The sequence below is a fragment of the Brachyhypopomus gauderio genome, chromosome 18, assembly GCF_052324685.1.
Source record: "Brachyhypopomus gauderio isolate BG-103 chromosome 18, BGAUD_0.2, whole genome shotgun sequence".
Lineage (NCBI taxonomy): Eukaryota > Metazoa > Chordata > Actinopteri > Gymnotiformes > Hypopomidae > Brachyhypopomus > Brachyhypopomus gauderio.
This window is the reverse complement of record NC_135228.1, coordinates 18,650,666-18,666,270: the sequence shown is the minus strand read 5'-3', so window position 1 is coordinate 18,666,270 and position 15,605 is coordinate 18,650,666. Positions and strand designations below refer to the sequence as shown.

Sequence of the window (15,605 nt, the reverse complement as noted above, 5' to 3'; positions counted from 1 at the left end):
ACATAATTGCTCTTAAATAAGAGGCTTCATCCAGATGCAGCCATTTAGTAACGCTGACTATGAACATGGAGACTTGTTAAAAACAAGGACCAATAGTACCGCACTACAGGAGAATGTTTACATATTCGTGTCATCTCCCATTTAGTTTCTTACGTCCCTCTTCCTCTTTCCACAGATTCTACCGGGGAGATTACCACATCGACGTGTGCATAAATGACTACCTGGACGTCTACTGTCCCCACTACATGGACTCGGTCCTGGAGGAGAGGACCGAGCGCTACATGCTGTACATGGTCAACTACGACGGCTACAGCTCCTGCGACCACACGGCCACGGGCTTCAAACGCTGGGAGTGCAACAGGCCACACTCGCCCAACGGACCGCTCAAGTTCTCTGAGAAGTTCCAGCTCTTCACGCCGTTTTCTCTGGGCTTCGAGTTCCGGCCGGGCAGAGAATACTACTACATATGTGAGTGCCGGCGTTCATGTGCCAGGTGGCCACTGCGGTTAATCTCTTATGCTGCTGTCATGTCTTGTTTGTGTATATCTACATCTTATATGGGTTCACAAGGTTTTTTTTTCCTCTTTCTCAAGCTTACACTACAGCTGTAGGAGGCTCATAAAAACATATTGTGCTAGCGTCCTTATGGAATATTGCTAATATTCGAGGATAAGCATTCCAAGTGAGCAGGAGAACCGCCATGGGCAAGGCTGAATTTGTGCTTCGGGAGGCCTGGCAAAACATATTAAAGCCCAAAGCCCAAGCCTGCGAGGAAAAGCGATTCGACTCCGGGGCTCTGCCTGTAAGGCGTCTTTGTTGCGAGTTCCCAGTCTCAGCTTTCCTGTGCTCGTGAGAGGGCCCTTCAAAACAAGCACCGAAAGCCATGTTTTTACAACTGGAGTCAGATCCCCGCAGAGCGGGAGCAGGAAGACAAAATAAGCTGGGGGAGTGGTCCGCCTGCGTGGATGAGCACGGCCCACACGGCTTCATTTCTGTACACACACAGGAGAGGCAGGACGGGCGAGTCGAACCGATGAACTGACAGGACATACAGGAACATCAAAACATGTTTATTTTGACGTGATAAAGAGATGAGGGAGAAACCGAAGGAACGGAGATGGGTAAGAGTGAGAGACGGTTCTGCTCGGTAAATAGTGATTAGAGATGAGATTAGAGTGCATTTTTACATGGGTGCGCATAAAAGCCAAAGTCACAATGTGAAGCGAAGTTCACTTCCCCAGGGGGCTTTGAGTCAAGACAGTAGGACGTGATACATCTCAGATGATGTGCTGGAGCTGTCAGGTAACCTGACATTTTTACAGGAACGGCGATTGAGGGAATGTGAACCAGGGCTGCTAAGAGCGCCTTCCTGTGTGACTCAGTTTTATGATTCAGCCATGGTGAACTCGCTTAGACAAAGAGCCAGTTTCTCCGACCAACGCTGCAACTATAGGGAGGAGGAAATAAACTGTCAGGAGTCAGTCTTTTTGGCTCACATTATGGTATAAAGTGTTATAGTAACACTCATAGTGTAAGGCATTTGAACTCCACTAGAACACACAAACACACACACCTACAGCCAGCTGCACTCAGACTTGATCATACATCCACCATTTCAAATGAGCTAGCAAATAGTTTTACTATTCTCTTTTACAGACCATTAATTCAATATATATATATATATATATATATATATATATATATATATATATATATATATATATATATATATATATATATATATATATAATTTAATTTAATTGATCCAGAAGTCTCATTGTAGCTGTGAATTAGTTTGTGCCCTTGGTTAGTTGGATAGCACGGTGTCTGCATTAGGCAGACAGAGTTCCTTTGTTAGGTTCTGTGATGGTTAATGATTCAGAGTGAGAGGTCACTCTCACAGAGCCACAGGGTGACACGGGCAGCCACTGTGCTGTCAGTCAGCCGGTCCGGGCTCCTCAGGAAACGATCAGAGGGGATCACAGGGCCGGGCCCTCCAGGGTCAAACGTCAACATGCTCCGGTGACTGCAGCTGAACTCTGAATCCTGAATGGCTTAAGGCAGCATGTTTCTCCAACATGGCCTGGGTGGAAGTCTGATCTTAATCTTGGAGGATAGAAATCCAATTTTAAGGGAGGGTTTTTGGTTTGTCTCCCCACCCTCTGTACGAGAAGGGCTGACTCCAGCACGGCCGTGTCTGATACGGGCCTACTTCAAACGCCCACGCCTGGCGTTTGTCTGATTGCGATGATACGATAGACCAGGGGTGTTTCGACTCAGTGGGCGGGATCTGATCAGCCCACTTCATAAGCATGCAGGTCTTTGCAGCTGACTTAAAAGAAGCTCTTTAATGACTGACTTAACCTAATTTTCCTTTATGTCACTAAGCCCCAAGAATGTGGCAGAACAGAAATAATCAGAAAACACCTTATCTGCCTCAAACTTATCAGCCTTCTCAGTTTCATCGCATCTGATCTGTTAGCCCATAGATAGGGGTGTCTGTGAGGTTTGCTGAACCCCAGGCACGAGCGTCCCGGCCGGGCCACTCCGGGGCAGATCTGATGTCTGGAGGCATCGAGAAACTGCTCGCACAGTGTGCTCTGTGGCCTCAGATGGCCCGGGCCGGTGGCGTCTCGTCTTGGCGTCTGCCGCTGCAAAAGGGCGAGGTGAGTTACGTGATACGCCACGGGCTGACCGAGGCTCGCTCCAGTGCTTTTATCGGGCACCGGAGCAATTATCTTAATGCAGTGCGCAATTCTGGTAACCGTTCAGTTAAACTATTGCAAAATCAGAAGGAGCGGATACAATGCCAGGAGCCCCGTAATTCTGTTGCGCACATGACAGAGACTGTAGGAAAGACGTCAGTTGGAATAAAACATCCCCGACGTGCCGTGTGAACACGCGGTCTCTCGTACTGCGCGTGCGCTCGCTGCCATCCTGGCCCGGGCCCAAAGTCATGTTTCCAGTCAGCATTGGCCTTCTGCTCCACACTGGGCCACACTTGAGAAATGAGACAAAAGCAATTTCGCTCGAATCAAAGTAAATATGCTTGTGGGGACATGATTAACGGTTTTAAAAAGCCCCAGTGTGTCACTGTAGACAGCACATAAGCACTTTGATTTAACTCGTGCTCTTCCCACAGTCACAGGGGGAATGAAAGGAGAGACAGCAGGGCAGATTAGAAGCATCTGGAGACCTCACGCAGCAGGGAAGCATGCGGACCAGGGCTATCAGCAACGCAGTGCATTCTGGGGGAAATAAATAGGTCTTAGGGATTAGCTGGTCAGTACAAATTTGTACATGCATCTAACAATGAGATTACGTCCAATGTTCATTTATAATTCGTTAGACGCTGTATAATTCATATTTCTTAAGTGGGTTAGTAATAAAGTGTATTAGTAATAAAGTTAATTGATGTGCAGGGTACTGAAGGTAACTGGGAAGCTAGTGACTGAGCAGATAGAGGAGTTCGAGTTTGAACAGAGGTCATTCGTATCATCACTACAGATCTTTTGGCAACAGGTGTGGCTTTCAATGAACTGTCATTAGCAGCTGTTGATGTTGTTAGCAGCCAATAGGACTTTAAGTAGCAGGTGTTGATGTATGAAGTAGCCTATCAAGGTTCAGAGGCAGGTGGAAAGATTATATTCAGCCAGCAGAGGTCAGAAAGGTCAAAGGCAGAGTATGTTTTTCACCTTTGAAAGCATTTTGCTTGCATACGTGGTGACCAAGACAAGACATTTGACCCTCTGTCTTTCTGCCCATTGTGAACTTACAATAATTTGGGATGTACGTAGTCCTGCACACCAGCAAAAGTAATTTTCAACAATTCGGTCAACAACGGTGCGTCGTGCTCACTGTGTGAGCTGCCGTGATGTGCGTTTGAGCGGGGACTTTTACTTGAAGTGTTTTCTCATTACTGACTCACCTTTACCTCACGAGCGATGTGTGCGAGAAATACCAAAGCGCTGCTCCATCGCTCACCTCCACCCTCATTTGCATTGGCTGCTGATGGTAGGAGATAGCATTACCTCCAACACAAAGACACGGGGGCGAGGAGAGGAGCCGGTGCTCCTGTTCCTCTTTAAGCGCTAATGGGCTTTTCCTTTATGGCGAGGACAAATTGAGAAGCATGGCCCATGGCTAAGACGACAGGCGAAACAGCATATCCAGTGTAGCCCTGCCTGCGTATATGGCAGGGTAATGAAATGAATGCTGATTGTGTTTCCCTCTGAGGACAGTGCAGGCATTTAAATGAGGCCACGGTGCACGTGGCGACAGCCAGACATGAGTGGCTCGGTACAGGCAGGTAATAGCTGAGGAGAAGCGGCCTGCTCAGGTGTCAAACCGCCTCTCACCACTCCAGATGGGATGTTTTTTGTCAGCCGTCTTGGATTCTGAAGTTATTTTTGCCCGGGCAGGGATTAACTTCTAAACGGCGGCTCATGTTGTCCTGCCATTTGATCTCGGTGCGAGGGACTTCAGATTTGTCTATAAATAATTTTGAACTGTTAAAAATAATAAACTTTCCTGCATTGTTTTCCTTCAGAAATCGTCAGTCTGTCTTTGCACACAGGTGTGAGGTGGTGTGTTGGGTGTGATGGTGAACATGGTCATTGTTTTTTTACAGCGTCCACCGTAGCTGAAAATGGAAAAAGAACCTGCCTGAGGCTGAAGGTTTTCGTGAGACCAGCAAGTAAGACCTCCAACCCCACCCCCTCAAACCCCACCCCCTCAAACCCCTCCCCCTCCCAAACCCTCCCCTGCAATCTCATGTTGTTATTTTTTCTTCCCACTCTAATCACGCCATTTATCAAAGTTTGAAATTCACAAGGAGATAAGAATACGGTGCTGGTATATTGAAGCCTGTCTTGACAGCAGCTGTTTCTCTTCACAGACAACTGTGTGAAAACTGTCAGCGTTCATGACCGCCTCTTCGATGTCAATGACAGAATGGATAACTCTATAGAGCCCAGAGGTTCGTGTGTTCCAGGGAGCTTCCCATCTGTGTCTACATGTTTTGGGATGTGTCCCCGTGTGTGTTCTCGGTCCCTAACTAAAACATTTCCCTTTCGCTATTCAGATGACACGAGCCACGAGTCAGCAGAGCCCTCCCGAGGAGACGTCAGCTCAGCGGTGCACGCGTCCGTGTTGGGATCCCTGCTCGCATCAGCCCTGCTCCTCCTCCTCTCTGTCTTACCGTTATAGCGTCCTGGGGAAATGCACTCGCACATGCCCAGCTTAACACACGCAGGAGGACTCAGAACAGAGCACTTTTTAGTAGACATTTGAGGTCCTCATTATCTCGACAGAGATTCAGAACATCATCTAACAAGAAGGTGCCAAATGTCTTCTGGCTCGGCCCTTGAGAGAGAGATTCTCACCGCCCTGTGGTGCAGCGCTGCCGATCTTGGTGGATTTCAGTTATACATCCCTCCCTGCCCCCTGTCCCCATTTTTTATTTGACACAGGAAGTAAACAGTCACACACACACACACAGTCACAAAAAACACACAGATAAAACCAAACACTAACATATATACACAAACACCTTGTCCCCATTAAGCCCCTACATTGTCACCTCTAAAAGGGCTTGTCTTGAAACGTAAGGATGACAAAGGAAATGACCTTTTCAGAAAGACTGTGCCACAGACTGGCTGCATTTGACAATGTGAAGAAGGTCTTATGACCGAGTGATGTAGGACTCCTGTCTATGAATTTGAGACCACATCATGCCAAGAAGGACTATCCACTGGAAACATGGCACTGTTGGGAAGTACAGACACAAGTGTTTACAGGACTGAAGGGGAACCAGTGGTCTAAGAATGTGTCTTCTGTCAAAAAAGAAGATGTGGGATATTTTTAATGGGGCAAGTCACTGAGGACTCCTTTCCAGAGGAATGGTAGTTTTCGAAGAGTTTTCTTAGCTAAGGAAATAAGCACTCATTTTGTACAGTGTGTACAGTTATGGGAATGAGAAGTGGATACTGTATTCATGAAGTGAATTGCTCAGTACAAGTGTAGTAGCTACATTGGTATTTTGTTATAGAGTTTGGAGCCTCACCAGTCAGTTGTTTAAGTGAATATACTAATTTGTTTGGCTAAGCATATTTCCCTCCCTATTTATTGCTAGGTCTTTTTGCTCTCCACACACTGTCGCTGAAGCTGGTAGCCATGGATCAAGAACAGCGCATCAGAAACGCCGAGTCTCAGCACTAACACAGTGTAACCGCAATCCAAGCAACTGATCCGGGCAGATCTTATCGGGGGCTAACGTTTTCAGTTACTTTAATCGATCCTTAAACTGATATCAGGGAAGAGCAGTCTGAGAATGTGGCCATGTTTTCAGTCAACATCTAGTTTGTATCATTTCAAAGCAAATGATAATTTGCTTTGGTCATTTTTTTACACATGTGAATCTGTTTAGCTGTTTAACTGGGGTCCATGTTTAGAATGAGTAGTGCATTTGTTGACTTCTGTCTGTCCTCTCTTCCCAAAGCCTTTAAAATCAACATAAACTAAATTTGTGCTAATGACATCACACATATTGCCAACTGAACAATAAATTTACAAGCACTGCATATCAAAACCAATTTTTCAGGGAAATTTTTAATGCACCAAGTGTTTTAGAAGTTCACACAGTTCAGTTCTTTTTCTGGGCATCATCATGTAAGCAGAGTCACATGAACATGAGTGAAACAGCGTCGGAGCGCTGACACAACGATGCTCCCATTCGTCATGCCAGCTGATGGCCCGGGGTGATTTCATTGGCTCTTTGATGTTGTACAGGGTGTCAGGCATGTGGGCCACATACTGCGGCCCCGTGTGGGTCATTTCTGGAATTAAAAATCGACTGCCACTTGAGAGCTGGTTGGTGTCCGGTTTAGCTGCAGGCTAATGTTACTCTCATGAACCAGTGAGTGATGGGGGAAGACAAGAGTTCCTGCTGTGATCAATAGTCATGGGCGTCACACGTAGATAAAAGAGTAAATATTTGCCCTGGTCTCTGTGCATACCAGTACAGGTGATCGCTGGTGATCAGACCGTGGACTGCAGGCCACTGTCTTTCCTCTCTGGTTGGATGGGCCTCAAATCACAGTAGTTGACTGTGGTTGATTGGTTCACAGTATTGCGGTTGATTGGTTCGAGATTAATGTGGTGTGCTGCTATTACATAAAACTACTAGCATTGTTAAAAAAAATAAGAAGTTAACACAGATGCATATGAATCCTAATTTTATGGATACTGTGTATCCGTAGGTTATCTATGGGATATACAGTGTTAGAACAGATACATTTTGTACCTGTGCTTAGTAAAAAGAAGAGCACTGACATTTAACAAGGACGACGTTTAATATCATCAGTGATCATTGTTCATTTCTTTTGTATGTGACACTAATGTCCCTGTTATGCCGAGTTCATTTGTGCATGGTACATTCATTCTGAATAGGATGTTCTGACATTTAACCATCTGCCTTATCTAACGCAGGCACCCCAACCAGGTGCTGCTGTTGCGTTGACAGTGTGCTGGTCCCTTGGCCAGAATCCCTAAAATAGCCAACCTAAGGGTCTGGAAGAGCCATTACAAACCCCTGGGTAGGAATCTATGTGTGTTTCTGCCCGTCATAATGTTTGCAAAACATTCTAAATATTCTTGCATCTGTAAAGAAAAAAAAACATTCTGGTGTACATTTGTCACATAAAGGAACCCTTAACTTTTCTTGTAATATGACACAATTCAGGAAACACTACTTTTGGAGCACATTTCTCCAGTGTTGAGTATTGACCTAGAAGCATTGCTGCTTCATCTCTCTCTGCTGTGTTCCAAGCTGACACTTAAGCTCCTTTTTGTCAGACCCTGTTGGAGATGTTTGAAAGGAAAGGTAGAGTGTGCTACACTTGTCTTTATCTTGGGTCCAGCTTGAGGCAGAGTGGGCCACAGTTTAGTTTTTTAATGGTTTTGGGGGATTGGGACGGGATTCTTTTTACAGTTCTCTCCTCCCTGCCCGTTGCTCCTCTGCACCGTGGACCACCGAGGACGACATGGACCATCTTTGGCCTGAACGAGTAAGCATGCTGCCTGGTAATGAGTTGGTCGTGCAAGCAGCTCTCCTGATCATGTGAGCAGTTCTCCTGATCATATGAGCAGCTCTCCTGATCATGTGAGCAGCTCTCCTGATCATGTGAGCAGCTATTCTGGTCATGTGAGCAGCTCTCCTGATCATGTGAGCAGCTCTCCTGGTCATGTGAGCAGCTCTCCTGATCATGTGAGCAGCTCTTCTGGTCATGTGAGCAGCTCTCCTGGTGATGTATTGGTCACGTGAGCAGCTGTCCTGGTGATATGTTGGTAGTGTGAGCAGCTCTCCTGGTGATGTGTTGGTAGTGTGAGCAGCTCTCCTGCTGCCCTGATGCATTATGTTCTAAACATATGTTCATGCCATTGTTTGTAAATACACTTGTCAAAAGCAGCTAAAACTAATTATGAGGAAAAAAAAGATCAAATAAATCTTTGTCATTGTTGTAAGAACAGTCTCTCTTGCTTTCTTGTTTATTCTCTTTCTTGCAGACCACATTTTAACATTTTCTCACAGTGTCTGTGCCAAAGTTTCTTAAAAGTGATGTTTTTTCCATATTGTTTGGATTTTATTCCCTAACATGTAAAAGGTACCACACTGAGCAGTTTAACGAAGGCTCAGGTCATGGTTTGTCCTGTTTGTATAAATCCCATGTCATTCCTCACATCCAGATTACAAACCATCTTGAATGATTACTGAGTTCCTCCATGGGTGAGATGCCATATTTGGGGTGTGTGCAAAAATATGTACAAATAGCACATCTTTTGTAGCACTCTGTGTATTGATGTGCAGTCAAAATACTCTATAACAACAAAGAAATCCCTCTGTAATATCCCAATGGGGCATGCGTTGAGCGTTTTTGCTTGTTTGTTGGGCTATTACTGGAGTGTAATGATGAAAGGTGTGGAGAAGAACGGTATCTCACAGGAACAGGGCCCTCACAAATATGAGATGTTTTGGGAACTACCTGCTCAGTGACTACGCTGAGTGTGTGAGCACACCGCTTCCCTAGCTCAGTCAGAAAGGCTATCAATCATGCCATTATATGATGATGCATGCCAAAGTTGATATCAGATTACATTTTCAGCGAGTGAGAGAGGAAGCGTTTCACGGCAGTGGTGCCATTGCTGCGCGGTGTGCTTAGCGGCTAGTAGAATCAGTGACACTAATCAGTGTTAATGGTTCGAGCAAACACTTATGCTCACTTGAACTTCAAGCACACAGACTCTTTTAAATAGATACCTGTCTGCAGTACTTCAAGTATTTAATAAGCACAGTGAACAATGGTTTTTTGTCCCCAAAATAAACAATGGTCTAAAATGTATCTTTCAAAAATAAGCTATGCTTACAAAAATAGAGCAGCAGCGTCCTGCAAAAAAAATAGAAAAACACAATGAAATATTATTTATGAAATAACATAGAAGCTGAGATGGAAGATAGAACAGATGAATATGCAACAACATCAAATAACAGTGTAGTTGAATGGCACAGAGGTGAAATTTCAGTACCAGGTCTTGTCAGAACTGGAGTTGAATTACATGCAATAGCTTTACTTGAGAAGGTCCAGTAGCTAGCCGTGCTAGAGAACACACTCCAGTCTTCCAGAAGGTCTTATTGTCAAATTTAACCAGATTTGAACCGGATTGTGCAGAGGCAGAAAGTTTATACCATAAAGTGTCTTAAATATCAAACAAATGCTCACAAAATAAGCAGCTAAACACAGTATTTTCTATTTATATGATGGCAAATAACTTCTTTTTAATCCACAGTTCTCAAAATGTAATGTTATAAATGGGATTGGTAAGTGACTAACCATAGGCAGCATAGTGCTGTTTACAAATGAGAAGGCCCCCTTTTTACCCACCATGAAAATTTTTCTACCCAACATTTTTTTTTAAGTTCGACATTATCATATAAACAAAATAGGTTATTATTCAACATCTATTTTATTTATGATAAAACTACAGTGGAGTTGGTGTAATGGCTGATCATGCATCCCTGAATATGTAAAAAGAATGAATGAAATAAAATAATATAATTCTAAAAAAAAAAAGGTGCCACACACATGAGGAAGATGACGGTGCCATCATGCCTCTGAGAGCCTGCTGAGTGCCTCCGACGGTCGACATCACTCCTTGTTTCAGAAATGGAGCACCATTCAGCTTTGTGCCGCCCATCTGCAACTCCATTCAGCGCTCTAAAAATACCCGGCACTGCAGTGGCGAGGGCTCATGTCTCCTTTCACACAGGGAAAGCCTGGGGCTGGGTGATATTTCCAAGGCCAGAGAGCAGGCCGTCCACACTGTGACCTGGGTACACAAAGGGAGCATAAGCCAAACCCCTAAATCAATGGTAGAAAAAAAAAAAAAGTTCAGAAAAAAAATTCAGTGCAGCTGTTCGCATGGTACTTACACAAGAAATACAAGCTTTTACAAGCTTAATTTTAATGTTGCTTTGAATTTGAAACCATTAGTATTCATTTAATGTGCAACATCCTCATTATTATCCACAGAAATATCAGCAGAGTTTTGTTAAAAGCTGAATATGTGCACACAGTGGAGAGAGAAGGTGTCGCGTCTCTGACAGGTGTCCCAATCCCAGCGACCCTCCTGGGAGCAACTGAGTGATTCCACACACATCCCAGTGGACCACTTCACCCACCGAACAGCCTTAGCGCCACACTGCGCTGCGCTAATAGCAGGCGGCGCCACAGGGAGGAAACGTCTATGTGTGATCCTAGCGGCGGAGCGTGTCAAGCGCTTGTTGTGTTCTGTTTTGAGAAGAGAAAACTGTCCCTCAAGACTGTCTTTTGGGGCCTTGTTAACACTGGTATCTTAGCGAAATGGTATCTTAATGGCATTAGCCGCACCACACACTTCCAACTGAAAATATAACGGGAGATTTAATTAGTGCTATGAAGCGCTTTTTTGAGGCTTTTTACATCTCTGTCAGTGACTATAGAGCTAGCACTCCTAGCTGTTCACTTCCTTCTGCTGAAATTTGCCGGCCACATGCACTCGGGGCCCAGTCAAGACCAGAACGTCTGCTAGCCTGGGAGGAGGACCAGGCCAAGGACGAGCAGCCTATGGAGCCTATCACCTACGTTGAGGTTTCTCTGTGACTCTGGGCCTGTGTACTGACAATTAATTAGGAAGAGGCTTCCTAGAGTCCTACTTTTCTACTTTTTTTTAGTTTTTAGTCTGGTAAAGGTGACTCATCCTGAATTTATATGTGGTCTGGATGACAGGCCTTCACAATGAATAACCACAGAGTATCTAAAGCAGCTACTTGTGGTAAGAACTCTGATTCTTGTGGTAAGGAAGACCATAAATAATAAAAAATTCCACATGTCACTATTTCCTAAAAAAAAAAAAAAGTGCTAAAAGATAAATTCTAAAAGAAGCTTCTAAATCTCTTCTTCACTTGTTTTTTTCGAAGTAAATTAGTGGTCAAGGGGCCTGCAGTAAAGGTACGTTTTCTGCTTTGTGTCTTGTTTTGTCAAGCAATAAAACATGGAAACACACTTGTATTGTAGTTTGTAACTCGATATGCAACAACCTGGCTATGCGCATTCAAACCAAAGCATTACAACTGTTGCCAATTTCGAGGATGATTTAAAGTACTTAGCAAGTCGGCATTGCCAAGTTATATGTATGAACATGTAATTATGTGCAGATGGGAAAGCTGACGGGTGTTGAGTTTCCAGTGCAGTTTATGGTTTGGTGATGACCAGACAGCCGCATGCAATGAGAAGGATGTGGCTTTTTCAGACATGAACTATACACCTCATATCATTATACGCAGACCATGTTCTCTCTTTGATCAGTCTTGATTTACAGCAGACTGAAGGTTCCTTGTTGTAGATGTACCAAGAGTAATTATGTCCCTTGTGAATATGCTTTGTTATACTGCTGGGGGAGTGAAAAAAAACACTTGCCCCTAATTTAATGCAAAGATGTTAAAAGATTTCACCTTTGCTTCCCAGAATGCTTTGCTTTATGTCAGTCTCTGTGAAGGCCGTCGTTATTTTGCTTGTGAGTGTAAAGTAAGCCCAATGGTCTTTACTGCAGAGTTTTTAAGGCAAGGTAATTACTTTAGCCTTATTACCGCTGGGAGAGGGCCTGCATGAAGGCCTTCACAGTTCCGCAGTGTTTAGAAACAGTACGTATGTAAACATTTCTGTTGAGATATTTTATCTCCTCCTCCGGGAGTGTGATTTAAACACAGGTCCCTCAAAGCTCCTCGAGCTCAAGTTTTCCATATGCTGCTTCAATGCTCCTGATTATCTTAAACTCATGGAGATGAGCCCAAAAATGAGCATTCCTCCTGGCTCCAGGCTTGACAGTTTGAAATTACAGTAAGCATGCGCTTAAAGAGCATCTCGTGTCAAAGCAGCAGATTGCCTCAGGAATCTACTGTCTGCCCAGCTGACAGAAGGTGTGGAAGAAGGGCGTGGCCATGCTGTCTTTCATTTCAGAGTTCCAGACAGGGAGCAGTTCATCATTCAGGCCCCCTCAGCCAGTTGAGAGCACACACATCCACACGGTACGCGCAACGCTTTCATCCTCCCGGGTTTTAGCACAGGCCCGGCTGGTGTAGACCAAAGACATTCATGTTGTGTGTGAAGTCTGCACATCCATGACAAGCTCGGTCAGCCTTGAGCTATATGATGTGTAAATTATGTTTCAATTTCAATTAGGATCTTGCGCATAGATGCACAAAGCTGAGTGTTGCATAGCAGAGAAATATCAGTTAGTCGTAAAGCCAGACAATAAAAGATACTGACCATTTACATGTGGTTTGGAAGTGTGAGTTTTTCATTGCAGTGCAGACTCAACCAGCCAGCCGCATATTATGTCATGGGTCAAACTTTGGCTTCCTTTCTGAATCATACACTGCAGACGAGACCTCTAATGTGTTTCCCTTATATTCCAAGAACCTTACAGATTCTGATGGAGCGTAACCTTCACACGCGCAATGGGTCATGTACAAGAGTCAGGGGACACCAGGCCCTGGCTGGTTACATATCTAACAACATGCTCAATTCATCGCTGCTCACATGTGTTTGGTCATGCTACAGATTCTTGGGAATCTTTTTGTAATTACACCATAAATAAGGCAGTTTTAAGAATGTGATTTAAACCATGTCAATATCATTTAATTACTTGGTCAGTTAAATTCATGAGGGTGTAATGTGAGATAATGTGGTGAATTATTAGCCTAAAGAATTTCTCCATACCGAAAACGTGTTCATTTTTAAGGTTAACTGGCGAGGTTGTAAAACCCTAACTCAAAACAATGGAGGGACCCCAATTTCATGCTCCCATTTGTGACATTATGTCAGGATATCATTTTCACTTAATCTTAGGCCACATAGAGCAGCTGTGCACAGGCACAAGCTAACACACTATCACAGGCACTGGAACTTTGTCAGGAAAAAAGATGTAATGAGATCTAAAGCATTAAATAAAAGTCCCATGGAGATTTACTCTCGCCAAACAGCATTGACTGACCACAGCTCAGACCTTCAGCCTGATTTATGAGCTACTTTATTTGATTTAATGAGCATTTCAACAATTAGCTTAGCCCTGTGTTGGAGCACTCGCAACCCACAAGTCCTCTATCAGTCATGACCTGCACAAATGCAGCTGTTTTTTAACTACCACAAACCCGGGTTTTCGTTTAATTGCCAGATAACACAGCTCATTCACAGGCATGGCTCAATATGCTATCTTAGTTACAGGGCCACAGATTTCGCCTCCTTTCTGGCATCTCTGCCAGTGACTTTGAGGGGAATAATATATCATATCTTGAAATAGCCTGTTCCACACTGCAGGTATGAGTGTAGTGAGCGGAGGAAGATTGGAAAATCAATTAGGGCCAGGAGGCAGGCTGTTGTCACTGACACATCATTAGTGGCTTAATCAAGAGTAGTGAGATACTTCTGGGGCCCCGGATGAGTTGGGAATGATCCTCTTGTGCAAAATAATCAGGCATATTGGTCTGATTTCATCAGTCAGTGCACTTGCAATACATATAGTAGCTGTGGAAATAGCCCTTTTCCAGGGAGATATTTTTAAAAGCTCACAGAGATTTCTTTGCTTGTATGTTTTTGAAAGTGCAATAAGCATTTAATTGTAGAGATATTGTGGCGTCGCCGTGATGGTCGTGAACCCACGAGTACAAGATTGTGACGTGCGGCGGTGATGCTAATACCCAGACCACGCGGCTCTGAGCAAACAGCCCAGACTGTAAGCCAGTCTTTCCCCCCCAGCTCCCCCAGCTCCCGCCCCCACACACACGCAGAATACACCCAGCCAGTGTCGGAGAGCAAAGAGGTGGTGCAGTACAAAGAGGTCTGCAGCAGCACCAGGCATTTCAATAGCCTTAAGAGGGAAGAAATGGCATACTGTCATGGTGACATGTTGCTAAGCAACAAATAACAGATTTTATTAATCTTAGACTCCATGTTGCTCGTAAAGGGAGGATGTGCAGCTTTGCTGAGTCGGAATCGCCGACGTGCTTCACAGATTCCCTAGTTTGTACTGTGAGGTCCCTGGAAAAGGAACAAAACTGGCTGTTAAATCCACCAGACTACAAAATAAGATGGTGAGGAAATTAATACAAATTTTCTTCCCTCTCCGAACTAACATAAACTCTGACACATTCACAAGATCTCTCAATCCCCTCTAGAATAATGCAAATGTTTATCTGTATTTCCTTTCCAGTTGGAATTCATTTCAGAGACTGATCCAGAAAGCTTCTGTAAATATAAATGTTGTTAGTCTTATTGCTTCCACAGAACATGTGTAGTTAATCCTAGAAGACACAGGCTGAACCCGGGAACCTCGATTCAAAGGATGAAATCTCAGCAAGATTCAGATTTCAGATTTATTATTTTAAGTGTGTCAATAGTGAATCGTTTCCTTGTAGAAAGACATGTTCAGTTCACTATGATTTACTCTAGCCATCAAACAGTGGTTTGGTCAGACTTGTGTTAATGCCAAACTTAACGTAAATGCTACACAGCCAGGGATGCAGAGGGTTATACAGTCCATCAGTTAAAGACTATGGTCAAATTAGAATTTTAAACCTAACAATTTTTTTTCTAAAGCTAAAAATGGAAACGGTTGTTGTCAAAAGCAGTATTAACTAAACTAAAATATAGTTGAATTAGCAAAAAACAAAGGAATTATTAAAAAACTATTAATTCAGCTCTACTTATAGACTCTAAATTATAAATAACAAAAAAATTATTTATTTAGTGAATTGAAGCATTCAGTGCTTTTAAAGGTAAGAGTGTACATTAGGAACATCACTGACAGCTCAGAGGTAAGTAGAAAATCTTCACATAATTGCAGGCACTAATGTCAATCACCAGCTAGCCTGATCATAGGGAGGAAAGGCACAGATTGAGTCCAATGGAGGACACACTGAAGTGGTACTGGTTCTGGCTTGCATGAATTCTTTATATTGCATTTACTCTCCATTACACCTCACTGCACAATATATTTCTATTTTGGTTATTTTG

At 43.8% G+C, this 15,605-nt stretch overlaps 1 protein-coding gene across 2 annotated transcripts in view; it reads left to right on the top strand.

Moving 5' to 3' along the window:
• Positions 1-8,514, top strand: part of efna5a (ephrin-A5a) — a 41,473-nt gene extending 32,959 nt beyond the window's left edge. For both annotated transcript variants that reach the window (XM_076980030.1, XM_076980031.1), the window contains exons 2-5: positions 176-468; positions 4,631-4,696; positions 4,898-4,978; positions 5,084-8,514. In XM_076980030.1, coding sequence (XP_076836145.1) covers positions 176-468; positions 4,631-4,696; positions 4,898-4,978; positions 5,084-5,208 — 565 coding nt within the window. In that variant the 3' untranslated portion in view covers positions 5,209-8,514. The remainder of the gene's footprint in view (positions 1-175; positions 469-4,630; positions 4,697-4,897; positions 4,979-5,083) is intronic.
• Positions 8,515-15,605: the final 7,091 nt, after the last annotated feature.